Source organism: Psilocybe cubensis, chromosome 5 (assembly GCF_017499595.1).
Source record: "Psilocybe cubensis strain MGC-MH-2018 chromosome 5, whole genome shotgun sequence".
NCBI lineage: Eukaryota > Fungi > Basidiomycota > Agaricomycetes > Agaricales > Agrocybaceae > Psilocybe > Psilocybe cubensis.
The window spans coordinates 1,420,974-1,437,480 of record NC_063003.1 but is presented as its reverse complement, the minus strand read 5'-3'; the positions used below and the strand labels follow the sequence as shown (position 1 = coordinate 1,437,480).

The window sequence follows — 16,507 nt, the reverse complement described above, 5'->3', positions numbered from 1 at the left end:
TATATATGTTTATGTACTTGTCCATAGTTTACTTGTTTGTAGGTTTACTGGAGTCCATGAGCGATATTACACTCTGCATGCAGTAGTCAAGTCGATGTTTGACGCTATCAAAAGGAGGGTCAGGTTATGTCAGGAAAAGCTCACACTGCTATACAAACCTGGATAAAACCAAAATGACACAGCAATAATAATGTAAAGGCCTAGTTGATGGCGTTAGTTGAGGAATCACATATCGACAACCGGCTCACAGATGAGAATGACACCTTCAAGCCAATTTGATTTGCCATCTCCAACGACATATCCCATAGTGTGCACTAGCCAGGAGGTGATAAATACAGGAAATCAATGGAGACTGCGAATTGTTTACCTGCTATGTAAAGGACCTACAGTAACATTAGAATGGGGCGGTATAAAAAGTAAACTGACTCACCATTGACTGAAAAGGGTCCATCAACAAGGATAAAGGCTTTTTGAGAACCCAACCAAGAATAACAGTAAATCTAGGGTCAATGACATGTAAAAGACTACCTCTTGAGGGATGAAAATTTGAATGAAAACTGACGGGATAACAAAAAGTGCAGTTTGCTGGAAGAAGTCATTTACATCAGCGAATATAATAACCATCGGTTAAATATTTTACGAACAATTGTAGACCCCACCGCCACGCTAACACTTAGAGTCAACTCGTCTTTTACAGATACTTTCACTGCAGTGATGATTTCTTTGGTCATGTTAGAAATAGCAATATACAAAGCATTTAGAAACGATGTACCTGCAACTGAACTGACCGCTGGAAGTAGTATCAGACCCACCCATTCTTTGCTAATAGTAGTGGAAACCTCATCCATTGCTTCGACCAACCAATCAACAGTAATTGCAACAGCCTATACATGTGGATGAGATCAACATGCTGAGAAATAAATGATGCACTTAACAGCTTACGCCCGTCACTATTATCAGTAGAAAGATTGTCAAAAACCAACTCAATTGAGGTTCCTTTTGAGGCGGAATATCGGTGACTGAGGATTCCGGTTCGGGTTCTTTGAGAATCGACGGCGATGTTCCTGAACTGGTTGAACGCATGCTACTGCCGTAACTTGTTTTGCGAGACATTGGGACTCCTTCAGGGCCATTGACCAATCGAACAGTCGAGTTTTTTGGAGGTATATGAGCAACATGATCCAAATGGATATCCACACGTTCGTGCATTGTTATATCCGAAGATGAGGATAAAGGGGTGGATGCATAAGGCCTGCGAGGAGGGTCTAGTGAGAAGGCTTCGTTTGCCTGCTTATATACATCGATGTGGCTTTCCGAGGCCTGTGTTAGGTTTGGAGGGTACTGTGTCATTCTTGCGGCGCGCTTGCCCCGTAAGACGGCGGATAGTCTATTACTCTTCTTGTTGTGCTGATCGTTGTATAGGTAGGTATGAGACCATAGTTGGAATACTAGATATGACAAGTAAACTTTTGAGAGAAAAGAAAGTCAATAAATGAGAGAAACTTGATGTGAATGTAATACAGAACACTAACTGAATAGCAATACGATGGATACCTAAGTTCAACGTGAACATGCTAGTTCATTGGATAGATATTATTACTTACACCGTGGCTCATATGCAAGATGTTCTGTTTCTGCGTTTCGAAAGAAGCATCTCCCGGGCTGCCTAATGTAAAATGATATGCTGCGGGGAGTAGCACGGCACCGACACTCAGACTAAGAAGGGAGGAATGAACCTGCGTTGCGGCTATTACACATTTAATCAACTAAATTAAATATATGTATGAGGTGAAACCCACTGGGATCGAATCCTTGTTCAGAAAATCGCATACCACCCGCAAAAAAACAGAGACCAAGAACAAGTACTTGGTGTCAATTAGTACATTTGTATAAATGACTTCGAAAGTAGGGAACGTGACACACATAGTTTGCATAACATAGCTCCAATCACTAAATGATAGATAGATTATTGGCGCTCACGGTTGTAAAGCTGGATACTAACTCACGTGTAGATTGAACCACCTTCAGCTCGCATTTGCGCAGGGCGCTTATCTGATAGAAGTCTATTGGAAAAAATGTTCGTGTGTAATTGAATATTTGGCGGACTCACAGCAACGACAATTTCGACGCTGTATTGATGTAAAGTAAATATTGTTGTGCGGTGGAAATATATGGATAGACACACTTACAAATTACTCTGTATTATGAGCAGGATGTTGATAAACAAGAATCATCCTCCAAGTCACATTACAGTCTTACCATGCTACCGTTCAACAGTCCAGCTTTCGATCCTCCAACTCTGCTGGCCAGATCTCTGGTCGCCAGATCATGCAGCTGGAATATTATGAACGTCAGTTGAGCGTACAAAAGCTGAAAATGACAGCATACTTACCCTGACTAAAGGCAGTAACGCTAGAACACAAACTACGGAAATATTTCAAGTCAGCTAGTTTATTATGATGATTTCTTTTATGGTGTGGTGTCACTGACACGAAAATGTGAGGCCATGAGAGTTTTTCAAGGTAAGATTCAAAGTCCACTGTCACCAGATACGCGGTTAGAGATGTAATTTACGAAGCAGTTTTCAGCACTCACTGATATTGGTATTGACACGAGGAGCAAGTTGAGCCCTATATCCAGAATAATGAGCAATGCACAAACAACCCGAACTCAATGTTGGACCCACATGAACAAAAAGCGACTCTCCAACCCACAAATGCAGTTGTCCACCTGTGCCGTTTGTGCCCGCCGTTGAGAAAAGAGGGGTTGCTTTGTGACGAACGGGCATGAAAGTAGGGCAACTCTGCTTGATTTGTGCCTTCGGCGAGATCGCTTTGGTTGATTAGATTAGAAGCTGAATCAACAGAACAACAGGAGAGCTCGGATTCTGTCCGAAGCATCGCTGGTACATTGCCTCCAAGGCCTAGATGGCGCGCCATGTTGCAATACAGTTGAGGTTGCCTGATAGTGTATTAGTGTATATGCTTGAGGCCGCCAGTGCCGTCAAGGCGACAAAGACTTAGAGAAGTGGTTAAAAAAAGAAAAAAGAGCGTGCGCTATATGCCTCCTAGGATGGTTTATTGGGTACTTATAGGAAGACCCACAACCGATCTTGAACTAGACTAGTGCGTTTGGTCAATCCCCGCCCCGAGCGATCGGTTTGCCGAATGTGGTTACCGAAGAAAACTAGGAAGGTGCTAGCGCATTGAGTGTTGTTTCAGGTGGAGCAATTATGCCATTGATTCCGAAGGTTGTGATAAGAAAATAATCTATCCTGCAACCAGACATGATTGGCAATGGAAAGAGTCAAAGAAACTGTTATTGAGTTACTAGAGCGGTTTGTGACAATCAGAAACGCGCTTCGTTGGAACTGTCACGTCCACGTGACTTTAGGTAACAGCGCGTCGCGTTCGTATGATCACGTTTTGAATCAATCTCAACTGCTAATGTGTCTTTATATCTTTCTTTTGCATCCATCCTTCTGGTTATCAACGTGCCCATAGCTCTGAGCAGATTAACTCTCAATCTATACTTCCTCATGTCCGTTGCGCTTTCATATAACCCCTAATCTCCTTTCGCTTTGTAAAGACAACTTTCTGTTATGAATACCCCTGCTAGTGGTACAGATGGCATCACTTCAGCACAACCTTCACAATCCGACTCGGCAACCTGCATAGAAAACATTCTCGCTGGACTCAACCCAGCTCAATTAAAAGGTATCCAAGGCTTATCCCTTTGTAATACTAATATTTCTTACATTTTACGTGTTTAGCTGTTCAGCATGACCCAGCTATTCCCCTGCAAATATTGGCTGGTCCCGGTAGCGGCAAGACCAAAGTAGGTCCACACCATCTGGCTATTATGACTCCGGTTTATAATCATTATAGGTATTAACTGCACGGATAGCTCGTTTAATAATTACCCATGAAATATCCCCGTCTTCAATATGTGCTGTAACGTTTACTAACAAAGCCGCCAATGAAATGCGCGATCGACTCACAAAACTCATCGGGAAACGAAGGACAGCAGAACTGAAAATGGGGACATTTCATTCCGTTTGTGTACGGTATTTGCGAATGTACGCTGCCGCGGTCAACCTGGATTCAAATTTCACCATATGCGACGCAGACGATAGGCAAGTTCCTGATTTTTTGTCCATTGTTCACTCTCTCATTTGAAACGCTTACAGTAAAAAGTTGCTTTCTGCTCTAATGAAACCATACGCGGAATATATGGCCAATAACGACATTACATTGTCGGAAGGGACCGTTTCATCTTTCATCTCGAAATCAAAGGCAAAAGGTCAAACCGCTGCATTATTTTTCAAGGAAGTGGAGCACGATGAAGGCAGGAGCTCGAAAGTATCGAAAACTGAAACCGCCCAGGAAGAGAAGAAAAGTATCCAGCGTATAATTGCTGAAGTCTATATAGGCTATGAACAGGTTCTAAAGGCAAACAACGCGCTTGATTTTGATGATTTACTGGTCTATGGTGTCAAGCTTTTCTCCACACATACGGAATCCGTTTTATGGTGCAAACACATCTTGGTCGATGAATTGTGGGTTGTCGGCCACGGAATGTCAAATTGTATTCTTATAACCATCAATTTCTTGCAGTCAGGACACCAATACAATGCAATATGAACTCATGAAAGCTATTGGATATCGACGATGTGTGACCATTGTTGGCGATCCTGACCAGTCAAGTAAGTTGCTGAATGACATACTTTTTCTGTAGACGATGATTGCTGATTGTCTTACGAAGTTTATGGTTGGCGTTCTGCCGAAGTGATAAACCTGTCTAGGATGCGAAATGGCAAGTTTAACAGATATTTTAGGAATATATGCGCCTGAATTTTTTCCAGATTTTCGAAACACGGTTCAAGTTTTCTTAGAACAAAATTACCGTTCAACAGCATCAATCCTTCGTGCTTGCTTAGCCGTAGTTTCAGAAGGTTTTAGGTTTTAGGTTTTTGAAGCTTCTTAAGTTGAATATATCATTTATGCGATCCAGATAAAAAGCGGATACCGAAGTCCCTACATACCAACCACCCTCTTGGCGCCACCCCTTTCGTGGGCACTTTTGAAACCGAAAAAGAAGAAGCGAGCTTCGTTGCCAGTGAAATAAAGAGATGTGTCGCAAATATGGGAGGAGTTCTTAAATGGGGGGATTTCGTAGTACTTCGTGAGTGCATTTGCTAACTTTTGACATAGGCAGCGAGTTGATTTGATGTGTAGTTCGATTCAATGCCTTGTCACGGCCGATAGAGAGTGCTTTGCAAAAGCAAGGAATTCCATGTCGTATTCTAGGAGGACATAAATTCTTCGAACGGATGGAGGTGTGTTCAATGGATCCAACTTTTTTCTTAAATGGTTTCTAATATGTTCGTTAGGTGAAAGACATTTTAGCATACTTACAGCTCGTTGATAACCCGAGTTTCAACCCCGCATTTATCCGCGCTATCAAAGTCCCTTCTCGTGGGATGGGGGAGAAAGTGAGTCTAACGAATCCGTTCGTAGAACTTTTATTTAGAAGATCACCAGTCCTTATCCGAGCTTGCAATTCGGGCACAAGAACTTAAAATCTCCCAACTGGAACTTGTAGAAAGGATACATGATAACAAAGCTTCTGATATCAAACCTCCCATCAAGAAGAAAATCACATCATTCGTTAAATCAATTCGATGTATGCGACGACTCGACCAAGAGGTGATGAAATCTTGTTTCTTAATCCGGATTCTGTACTCAAAGTGGTCTCAGAAAATTCCTCCGTCTGACCTGATACGCAAACTGCTTGACATGATTCAGTACGAAGATCATTTGAGAAAAACACAGCAAGACTGGGACAGCAGATGGGAAAATGTGCAGGAGTTAATCACATTTGCAAATGAAATTGAAGCGGATGCTCTCAAAAGTCGACCGCCATTTGATGAACTTGCCCCGGAGCAGCAGTCCGAGCGGCAAGTCTTATATTGGTACCATGTTGGTCACTTGACTTAATAATGTCTTTCTAGCAGTTCCATGCTGCGCGACTTTTTACAGGCGTCTACACTTTCATCAGAGGGTGATAATGACAGTGAAGATCAAGCGCAAGAGGTGATTGGCTAAGATTGTCGCCAAAATTATACACTAATGCCTGGCTATAGAAAGTTACGCTCTCTACCTGCCATGCTGCGAAAGGTTTAGAATGGCCTGTAGTAATGGTTCCGTCAGGTAAGCAGTCCCAAATACAATGGTATGCTTGAGATTTAATGTCGTGGAAAGTCGATCAAGAGACGTTCCCTTTTTATCGAACTGAAGATATTGACGAAGAACGGTATGGTCATACCATTATTGAAACATGTATCACGCAGCTCTGACCCATGCCCTCACAGCCGCCTGCTTTACGTGGCGTTCACAAGAGCAAAATCGCTCCTTTACGTTCTGATGGCGGAAAAGCGCGTGGTAGCAGGAAAAACCAAATCAAAGCGGCTCTCCAACTTTGTGGCTTCTGTTAGAGGCAAGGACGAGGTATAAACTCGTCTCACTTAGAGCAAAGTAGTCAATAAAAAAAAGCTTATCATATTTTTAGAGTCTTTTCAGCTGCGATGTACCCCGATTTTTGCCTGAAGATAGAGCTGTGGTATCAAAGGTGTTGGATAGATGCCTTCCTGAGGACGATGAAATAAACCGCAGGCTCAATGAGCTGTAAGTTTATTTCGGTTCTCATTCTGTGTATGCAGGGAGTTGATATCACAACAGCGAGTCAGACGGGTCCTACGTCCAGCCGACCTTTCAGACACGGACAGGTGAAATGGTCACAGTGTCCTTACAGGGAGTGCGATCAAAAATACAGAAGGTGCCAAACGATTCTGGTAATAATTCCTATCTTAGCACCATGTTTCGATCTCTGACAGGACTTTTTCTTTAAGCTGAATTAGCTGCCATGTACGCTGCTCCGGAGACTCTTGCCGCCATTTCTGCGACCTTTACACGGGACTTCAAAAAATGTGCGTTCAGCCGACCAACCAAACCGCTTTCGTCATCGAATACACTTAGTACCGCATTCACGACATTTGCCGGGGTGCATAAACACACTCCCCAGATAAATGCTTCAACACTTAAACCCCAGAAAGGTCTCAATTCTGGATCATTCATTTCCCCGCACACTGTAGGGACCTCGATACCAGGGGGTCATCGGGGATATATATCTGGTCAAAAGGAGCATGAACATCAAACTCATTCTCAGACCCTTGACCATAACAAGCCACCTTCGTACTTCTCCAAAGGGTCTGCTGTAATCCACAAACCGCCTGCAAACCCTGTGTTGCCTCACCTTGTTGCTGCTGCTACCGTCAGCCTCCCTTCTTCATCTGCGGTGCCAGGTTCGAGGAACAATACGCAGGTCGAACCCTTCTATTATCATAATCGACGGCTTGGCGAGTCTAGCTTAAAACCAGGGCCTTGCTTCTCATTGAAACAAGCTATTGTGCATGGGAGCAATGAAGATCTCTCAGATCCTGATTATGACATGGAAATATTTTGCTCTACACCCGATGTCCCCAAATCATCCAATGCTCCTCCACCACCAAGACACTCATCTACTCCAAATGCTACTGCTAAAAATGACGTACCTGTCATTCCCAAGTACCAGACGGGTATATCGGTGACTGAACACAGACCCGCGGCGGCAAACATCGTGTTAGCTCAGCCGAAGAAAGGACCTCCTATGCCATCGTCAATCCCTAGTGTCGTAACTGAAATACCATCTTTGAACAAAGGTGTTCCTCGAACAGAACCTTCGCAGTCTTCGCACATTGTCAATCCTATTCTTCAACCCACCGGGGTGAAGCGACGTTTGGGAATGGGACGAAGCACGACTGGGTACTCGAACAAGAAGTTCAAGAAACCACTTTGATTGCATATTGTAATGTATACAACCAACTATGAACTACCGTTTTCAGTATTGACCAATTTACGTCTTGCTAGACTACACTTTGTAACTTATTGCTTATATTTATAACTCCAATGTTCTATTCTTGACATACGTAAGGTGCCCTTAACCATCTGGTGAGATAGACCGTACTACTCGGACCGTTGAATGGGGCGATACTCAATGCCTTGTTTGGAATCGATTGTAACAGTACGTGTGAGATAAAAGTGAGATCGGATTTAATAAACTAACACATGGCTTGCTTTGGAAGCACAGATGATGGTGGCTAACATTGACACCATAAAACTACACGAACAGAAAGGCGCGAGAGCAAAGCTGGTGAAAAAAGCACCATGCACCCTTTCTCGCGTAAATATACAAGAGCACAAAGGGCAGGCAGATAAATCACGTAGGCCGAGAAGTTGCACAGATAAGGCAGGTTGAAAGACAGGAAGAACACGAGACGTATATCAGGCCATCTGGATTCTGGAGAAGAAATCAGCATATGAGCGAAAGGCAAGAGGGAGATAGAATCAGGAGTCGAGGTAAGTATCCGCAGCTGCACCAGGGCGCTTGGTAGTCTAACATGCTATTGACTGATGGCACAAGGCCCATCATATCGGCAGAATAGAACGAGGACTCACAGCTGCAAAAGGTTGTAGGCGCACAAAATGAAATGAATGAAAACAACGACGGTGTATTGGTGAGCCAATTTTTATACCGGCGTCGGAGACAACCGAGAGCAGGAGCGCAAAATACCGGGCCTTGCTTCCCAAATGGGGAAAGGTAGCGGTGCGATTGTCGTCGGTGTAATCTCCAGCCTCGCTGTTAACATGAGGCAAGGAGCCTGCTCAGACAGCTGATCCGGTCTCCTCAAGCTCTTTCTTTCCATTCTGGACGTTTCCCAATACTTCACTTTATAGATTATCGCGATGCTCACCACCCTTTTTATTGAATGATCCTTCCACCCGTCTCCTTTATTGCGGAAGAACTACTACTCTATCTCCGTACAGTGACGCAGTTTGTCGACCTTCCTCGAAACTTATACCTCGTGAGTAACGCACCTTCACAGCGTTCGACTGTCTGGCTCTGACCCTTAATCCCATAAAGCCGTGTTGAAACGACTAGATATCTTTCCCTCTCTTATCGTCGACATCTTTCTCGCTTGCTTTCTGATTCCTGTCCTCACACTTATCTTGATGCCTGCCCACATCCCGAATCGCAAGGATGACAAGGGTGTTTCTTCCCCGTTGAGCCCAGCCGTGACTGGTATCGACTATCCTTCTGTTGACGACGCTTCTACCGAGCTGGACATGTACAGGCATCGTGGAATGACTCGCGGGCTGTATACTCATCCCAATATCGCCGGGTCTTCTATCGAAGATGTCGAGCCTCCAGCGGACGCTCGATCGCTTACCTTGGTGTGGGACTCCATCCGCCAGGAAAAGGAAAAGAAGATGGCGAAAGAGCGGCCAAAGGTCCAGTCTTTGGAGGAGGTCGTTCAGGAACTGTATGCAGCCGACCATGTGCCCATGCAAATACCACTCATGGAGTCCCCCCCAATATCGGCTCCTAAGTCGGTTAGGAAACAGAAATCAATGTAAATAACAGTCTATATCTCTTGTCTTTCCCCGCTCGCGTCTGAAACGACAGAGTCGTGGTCGCTTTCTGGACTTCGTAAACTGAATTTACCCGTCTTCCCCTTTGCCTGATAGATCAACTTTCCGTGAATCCACGGACGGCCGCGCCATAGTGGCCACTTTTGACCTTCCCGAGGTCGCGAAGCAGGACATCCATATCAGCTTCCAACGCAACAAACTCGTCCTCACATGGGAGAGCGGCGAGATCACCGAATGGGAGGAAGAGGACGGTGTCGTTCTGCGCGAACATGTCCGAAAGATGTTCCACAGGACCCTACCCCTTCCAGAGGGAACCCGGGTACGCATCATCTTTATTCGATGTTCTTTTGCCGGCCCCGTGGTTAACAAATATATTCATTCCTTTCAACAATCATCTTTTACAGTTCGAAGAAATTCATGCTCAAATGACTAGCAAAGGCCTCATTCTAAGATACCCTAACATGCGTTGCTACAGGGTTGACGCTCGCTCACGCTCCGGAGATTCTTGATTATTTTCTCTTTATAGTGATACCACATCCATCGAACGATCTTCAACTGCATAAATTATCATTCTCTTCTTCTCACTGAATTACCATCCATCTATCTGGAAGTGTTATCTTGTTTTTTTTTTTTCTCTTTTGGTCATAATCCTTATCATAAATTTCGTATAGTAAGTAACGTCTGTCGCCCCTAGTGGGGATCACGCGTGCATACCTAGCTCGAATCCATTTTGCATAGAACATATTATTTGTCTTTAATGTCGGTGCCAAGAAGGATTTAACATCACCGCTGGATTATTCAAGATTATTTATTGGAAAACGAAACATGAGGCATTCGGCAAACAAATCTGTATATTGAGGCAAGAGTGATGCAAGTATCACTTGATGATACGGAGTCCAGGCTGGTCGAAGCTATTTGACAAACAATCGGGAAGAGCAAAACAGATGCAGGGCAAGTGCGCAAAAGTCATTTAAAGTGACGCCAGATTGCAAAGAGAGTATAGGAAATTAAGTTCGGCTCCGTTTGGGTTAAATCAGGCCACGTACTCAGGTGAGGATTCTGGAGATGAACTGCTATCTACGTGCCCGAGAAAGAAATGAAATAATGTGACGAACCGGGTGCTCTCTTCGATATAGCTTCCATTTGATCCAATAAGATACGAAGTGAGCTTGAAGTGTAAGCTTGGAATAAAATAGCTTCAGATTGAACCCCACAAATACTTACCGAAGGCTTTGACAGCGTTTTACTATTATGCCGTAAAAAAAGGAAATCAAGCGTTCTGGAAGATCTGGGTCAACTTATTGTTCCTGAAGCTATTTCGAAGTCTAACTATGCAATATTACCTTGTTGCTTTCGGTTCTTGTAACGCTTAGAATTGTCGCCATGATTTTGTCTGCGTAAGAGGCCAAGGGTTGCAGCTGTTTACCGGTGCAACTTATACTACCTAGGGCGGAGTTTTGTGGGGATGCCAATAAATTGGAAACACCGGCGAGGGGTGTCATGGACGGCGATTCTATCTCTACAGGCGATTCTGACCGAGGTGTAGGTGCGATAGCCTGGGTAGAAAATATTTCAGTGAGTTACATTTGGGACGACTTTGCCCTTGCCATTTTGGATGCGCGGTTTGGCGGGGTACACTCTTCAATGGTCGAATAATCTTTCTCTGTTAATGTTTGTATCCTTGATAACCTGCAGACATTTCCATGACACATGCAACGTGTATAAGGATCTGGAACTGTGCTCACTCGGTTCCTTTGCTCGAGGATCTATTGGCCTGAGTTTTCACGGGTCCAGTTTTCAGCCTAGACCTCTTCTCCGGCTGTGCCATTTCTGCTGGTCGGGCTCTGAACGTTTATTTAAGCCACAAAACGAAAAGAGGTGAATGCCTATCAGCGACCGAGGATGCAAACTGGAGCTGACCCTCGTCCACGAAACAAAGAAGAATAGCTCGCTTCTGCTTCTAGCATAGGTATAAATACTAGTGGACTGATTCCAGGTTTTGTCTCGGGTACATCTTGCTTGATTCGTTCTTTCTTTGCTTCAACCTTTGATTCGAGAAATTGTTGTTTCGGACCAATCATAGGTGCACCAAGCTGTGGATCCCACTTCCATTTTCCCTGGGTTTTTTTGCCAGTCATTCTACTGTTTGACGGCAACACATTCTGGACGTTATTGAACGCCAAATTGGGCGGCCTGATTTTCGACGAGAACGCCGCGGTGCGTATGCCCACAGATTTGCGAGGGTCGATGAGAGTAAAGCTGCGTTTCTTCATCTTCATTACACGCTTCGAAGAGTGGGTTTCAGAACCACCTATTGACCCTACATGTACACCAGGGACAAATCGTAAAGGTATTCGCGTCGAAACGCTTCCTGCTTTTTGGGAACACGCAAAATATGGATCTGGATCAACATGTGTGGATATCGCAGCTTCATATATGCGCTTCCTCAGTGACTTGGATTTCTTCTTTGACGTTTTCTTAGACTTTGTATATTTCTTCGTCTTCGAGGAAGGAGAAGACGAGTTTCGGCTACCTGAAAGCCTTTCCGTCTCTGTCTCCATATCGGACGAGATATCAGACGAGAAGCCAGGAGAAGTGGGAGATAGTGCTCTTATTATTTCTCTTGAACGCAATTGGATTGTATTCGCGTTCAGGTACACGTTCTCATTGTCCCTTTCATCTTCGCGATTATGTTGCTCCTCGTGCGCTTCAGATTCCAATCCCCCGGCAATCAGTTTCGTATGAAGTACCCTCTTTTGCCTTCCACGCTTCCGCTTGCTGGTGTACGTCTTTTGTGCCGACCGCTTCAAGAATGCCTCAACCGTAAGGGTCTCTGATTGTGGCTCCTTTTGGACGTGGTCGTAAGGCTTCGGAGAGCTAGTGCCACTGGCTTGATGTGGACGAGTACGATTGACGTCTCGACTCAATGCGGCAACGGGTCCAGGAATGAGGATCGCCCAGTCTGCATTCGCCCATTGTAAAGATGAACTGGGAGAAGACGGCGGAGAAGCGACTATGCGCCTTCGATTGCGACAGCGGCTGCGTGTTACAGTATGCCCGTCTGAATCCGAACCACTGCCATAGTCGCGATTCTCTTGTCGGTGCAAGCGGTCCAATTCGTCAGCGCAGGATAACGAGTCTACGTCAGGGCCCACGTCCAACTCATCCACCGCCATCTTGCCGCCGGTCGCAGCTGTCTCAGCCTTCTTTTCCATTTCACGATTCGATCCACCATCTGGCAGCTGCCTCATAGTTTCTGGACCTGGATGGGTATCCCGCGGCAGTGGGATGTAATAACCAAGGCAAGGATCTACGGCCTTGAACGCGCCATTCCTCCTACGCTTTGGTCTAACCTAGACCCAATGATGTATTAAGCAGCGGCATTTCAGAGACGAAGAACGCACATACTACATAATCTGTCATGCCAAGGTGAACACTTTTGATGTAGGCATTCACCCACACCGGCTTCCAATAGATGTTAGGCTGTAGGTGACAAGAAGTAGCGGGTACGTCGAAGTATTCGGGCCGGTTCTATGGAAAAAAGGCAAGGCTACTAGACAGTCGACATCATTATCGTGCATGTAACATGAGAAATTTAAGCTTCAATATACCTTGCGTGTATACTTTAATTGAATTTTAGCGACTTGAAGTTGAGACTATCGAGTGCGACGTAAGTTGAGAGTTAGAGTGAAAGACGAGAATGCAAAGCTGTTGGGAGGGGATCAGACCACAATCATTATCCCGTTAACCAAGCAAAAAAAACTCACAAGGAAAGCTTGGTTAAATGAAGAGCCTGTAGGTCAGTGAAAAATGTCTAAGCAATAGACGGCGGTAACGAACACAAGTCGGCTGAAGGTAGTCAGATAACAAACACACACTGGAACATGGTCGCGGACATGGATACAACCACAACAGGCCGCTCGTCAAAGTACACGCACACATTTAACCCGACCGGCAATCTCACCCGCTGATTCGATTGTGAATTACACATACCCACAGCATCCACACTACGCCGCAGGTCTGCCCCAAATAGGTGGTGGTGGAATGAAAATTCCACATACATACACACCCAGCATATATAAATGCCCTATGCCCTCCCCGCCATATCCAGCCAACAACAATTCCACACACATCAGAAAAGAAGGCACCGCTCGACACCCCAAAGAATGCGCATATATAGACGCATTCTAAACCCTTCAGATTCTCTGCGAAAACAATCCTTACATCATGCTCATAATAACAGTCCGGATAATGGAAAAATGCAGTGCTCGGGAGAGCGATGTATTGCTTGTTCAGAAGGATGAATGATGGGGAGGATATCGCAGAGACAAAAGAGGCAAGTAAGTATGAAGTTGAACCCAGAAACAGATTGACGGTTGGAATTAACAAAAAAAATAAAGAAACGTTGAAAGAAGGCTAGAAAAAGGTGATGACAAAAGAAAAAAGAAAAAAAATTGAAGGAACAGAGATACCACAGACCAATACACAAAATCAAAGGGATGAACAAAACGACGAGAAATTCGAAAAGCAAAAACAACGAAGCATTGGAGAAAGGAAATACACCAGAAAAAAGCGAGTTCGTCCAGACATTATGTTTGATGATACTGATCCATTAGATTGATTGCCGCAGGCCACAAAGTGGAACATGGAAAAGAAACAGTGAACGTCGTGATTCATGGCAATCGTGACTCGTCGATAATCCACAATAGAAAGCGAATGCAGAGAACAACCATAACAATATATGGTGCAGGAGGCATCCAAAGCGGAGTTGAGAGACGACGTGGTTTAACGCATTATCCACGACCTTTGATAATCTCTTGCCCGATAGGATCCGAGAATTATTGGACGCTATTGGTGCAACAGAATGACGAAAGCACCATATTTCGAGTTACTGGCCACATTTCGTCGATTCGAACGACGAAGAGAAGCAACAAGGTAGGCAGGAGGGAAAAACCAGGCACTGAAAAGAATTTGCTCAAACCCCTTGAGGCGTTGGTTGCTGCTGCACTGGTCCATTGACATCTCTCGCTTGTCCTTGCATATCCTTCGTAACAGCAACCCTGCTAAGCTTGTGTAAACTAAACAGGAGAAAAAAACATACCATTCTCTGCTTCTTGATGGGCCTCGGTCGTATATTCCCCGTACCAGCTTTCGAATTGAGAGCATGATGACCAGGATGAAACTGTTGTGTACCATTCGCCGTGCTGTGCCCATTATGACCATTCATATGCGCGCCGTTCCCATTCCCGTTAACTGCGCCATTCACTGTACCACCGTCATCTCTCTCCCTCTTCTTCCCTCGCTGCTGATCCACATCCATCGGCGTTCCCGATCTCAACGGTTGCTGTTGTTTCATGGGTACACTCCCAGGTTTTGGAACGGTTGATCCCGGCCTTGGAACAGCGGACCCCGGCCTGGGAATTGTGGATGTCGATCTTGGAATTGTAGCAGGCCCACCAGCCACGCCTGAGCCTCCACCAACTGACGCCTGAGCAGCAATAACAGGGCTGGGTACAGCGACCGTAGTTTGAGGGGCCGCGGATACAGGTCTCGGAGTACCGACACCAGCTCCAGCCGCTGTCCGAGGAGTCCCCGTTCTCCCGGGCACAATTCCACCCGGTTTCTTTATACCTGAACCACCAACGCCTGCACTCGCCTGCATGGATGCTTTTACCGGTTGAGGTTGCGCTACGCCGGGCGTTGACACACCAGGGGTTGTGCCAGCAAAAGATGGTTGAGGCGTTGATGCGCCTGTAGTGGAGTCGGCATGGTGGAGGGCCACTCCGTTTGCCTGCGCCTGCGCTTGCTGCAGTTTGGCGAGCCGCCTGGCCTCTTTCTGTTTACAGGACGAGATAGGAAAAAAGGAGTGTGTGAGTAAACCGGGATGGGATGATAGATTGTGTATGAATGACGAAAAGAGATAACGTACTCTCTTTTTCCGGTCTTCCCGGGCCTGTGCGGATTCGAGGACGAGGGCGTTGATATTCCACTGAATATATTTTGAGATTGAAGAAAAGGTAGTAAACAGTGGTAGATACGTACGCCTTTTAAGCCTTCTGCGCTTACTGTGAATGCATCTTCTTGAGTTTTCGCATCAAATTGCAGTATACGCATGCGTTGTTTTGGTGGTGCGAGCATGATCTTGGTGAGCTCTTCGTCCTTTTTGAACGAATGCTTGCCTGAAGCAGTCACAGACACGATGTAAGCACGAGTACGAAGCGAATTTTGGAAGGCCAAAGCGCGGAAACATGGCAAAAGAAGAAAGTCTCTCCATCGAAACCAAACATACAGAGCATTGAACGCGAGAAGGATGGGACATACCAGGCAGACCCTTGATTAAATGCTTATACGAGTTCTTCTTTTTCTTCTCTCCCTTGCCCCCGGCAGCATCGTCGTCGTCAGCATCGGGGCCATCGGCGTGATCCGCCTCTGTAGCACCTGAGGGACCTGGGGTGACTGCTGCTGTGGCCGGATCCCGCTCCTTCCCTTTTCCTTTATCCAGCCTCTCTGTGGCACCGTCGACTGGAGGTGCATGCTGATCGTGTGTGGGAGCTGACGCGAAGTCGTCGCCTGGGGTGACGAGAGGACGAACGTATTTGTCATAGGCGGGGTGGAGGTGAAATCGGGCGAGGAGGTCCTGTGTGCTTTCGAGATGCTGCTTAGGCTGCTGGCGGACTGAGTTGATGAAGTGGAAGGTGGAATTGGGTACAAGTGTTAGCAGGTAGATCAAGAACAGAAATAGAGAAAACCACCTGGGGCGGGGGGTAGAAAGAGGAGGGGCGGAGTGGGAGGGCGTGGGTAGTGGTGGGCTGGGGGCGGCGGTGACGGAGAACTGGAGTAGTGGGGGATGAGAGACGGCATGGACGAAGGGCCAGCAACGGCGTTGGAGTTTGTCATCTCTTCCTGCTGAAAGAGAGAAAAGTATAAGTCTCGCTCAAGTCACTGGAACAACAACAGAACACACACTGTTGTCATTT

General features: G+C 45.7%; 6 protein-coding genes across 6 annotated transcripts; 3 read left to right on the top strand and 3 right to left on the bottom strand.

Annotated features, from left to right (window-relative positions):
• Window positions 1–66: 66 nt before the first annotated feature.
• Window positions 67–2,939, bottom strand: JR316_0005931 (Vacuolar calcium ion transporter; the record flags this gene model as incomplete). Its single annotated transcript, XM_047891681.1, has 21 exons — window positions 67–104; window positions 159–200; window positions 249–314; window positions 368–383; window positions 431–500; window positions 563–585; window positions 645–721; window positions 773–884; window positions 943–1,448; window positions 1,533–1,554; window positions 1,605–1,747; window positions 1,800–1,865; window positions 1,924–1,950; window positions 2,007–2,052; window positions 2,111–2,129; window positions 2,190–2,197; window positions 2,260–2,334; window positions 2,393–2,424; window positions 2,491–2,539; window positions 2,596–2,630; window positions 2,687–2,939. The coding sequence occupies 21 exons, from the start codon at window positions 2,937–2,939 to the stop codon at window positions 67–69; spliced, it is 1,725 nt and encodes a 574-aa protein (XP_047749030.1).
• A 662-nt stretch (window positions 2,940–3,601) lies between these two features.
• Window positions 3,602–7,896, top strand: JR316_0005930 (ATP-dependent DNA helicase srs2; the record flags this gene model as incomplete). The annotated part of the gene is made up of 19 exons (XM_047891680.1): window positions 3,602–3,716; window positions 3,773–3,837; window positions 3,888–4,135; window positions 4,190–4,558; window positions 4,617–4,705; window positions 4,765–4,815; window positions 4,865–4,954; window positions 5,014–5,184; window positions 5,238–5,338; window positions 5,393–5,494; window positions 5,544–5,708; window positions 5,760–5,974; window positions 6,017–6,095; window positions 6,146–6,212; window positions 6,264–6,315; window positions 6,374–6,509; window positions 6,571–6,686; window positions 6,741–6,853; window positions 6,911–7,896. 19 exons carry the CDS (start codon window positions 3,602–3,604, stop codon window positions 7,894–7,896), a joined length of 3,330 nt encoding a protein of 1,109 aa, XP_047749029.1.
• Window positions 7,897–9,110: 1,214 nt separating this feature from the next.
• Window positions 9,111–10,039, top strand: JR316_0005929 (uncharacterized protein; the record flags this gene model as incomplete). The annotated part of the gene is made up of 3 exons (XM_047891679.1): window positions 9,111–9,511; window positions 9,627–9,849; window positions 9,935–10,039. The coding sequence occupies 3 exons, from the start codon at window positions 9,111–9,113 to the stop codon at window positions 10,037–10,039; spliced, it is 729 nt and encodes a 242-aa protein (XP_047749028.1).
• Window positions 10,040–10,474: 435 nt separating this feature from the next.
• Window positions 10,475–11,186, top strand: JR316_0005928 (uncharacterized protein; the record flags this gene model as incomplete). Its single annotated transcript, XM_047891678.1, has 2 exons — window positions 10,475–10,485; window positions 10,979–11,186. 2 exons carry the CDS (start codon window positions 10,475–10,477, stop codon window positions 11,184–11,186), a joined length of 219 nt encoding a protein of 72 aa, XP_047749027.1.
• An 85-nt stretch (window positions 11,187–11,271) lies between these two features.
• Window positions 11,272–13,416, bottom strand: JR316_0005927 (uncharacterized protein; the record flags this gene model as incomplete). The annotated part of the gene is made up of 6 exons (XM_047891677.1): window positions 11,272–11,374; window positions 11,451–12,883; window positions 12,939–13,061; window positions 13,142–13,186; window positions 13,298–13,323; window positions 13,407–13,416. The coding sequence occupies 6 exons, from the start codon at window positions 13,414–13,416 to the stop codon at window positions 11,272–11,274; spliced, it is 1,740 nt and encodes a 579-aa protein (XP_047749026.1).
• A 1,089-nt stretch (window positions 13,417–14,505) lies between these two features.
• Window positions 14,506–16,427, bottom strand: JR316_0005926 (uncharacterized protein; the record flags this gene model as incomplete). Its single annotated transcript, XM_047891676.1, has 6 exons — window positions 14,506–14,598; window positions 14,632–15,366; window positions 15,460–15,519; window positions 15,573–15,709; window positions 15,852–16,205; window positions 16,280–16,427. 6 exons carry the CDS (start codon window positions 16,425–16,427, stop codon window positions 14,506–14,508), a joined length of 1,527 nt encoding a protein of 508 aa, XP_047749025.1.
• Between the last annotated feature and the right edge of the window lie 80 nt (window positions 16,428–16,507).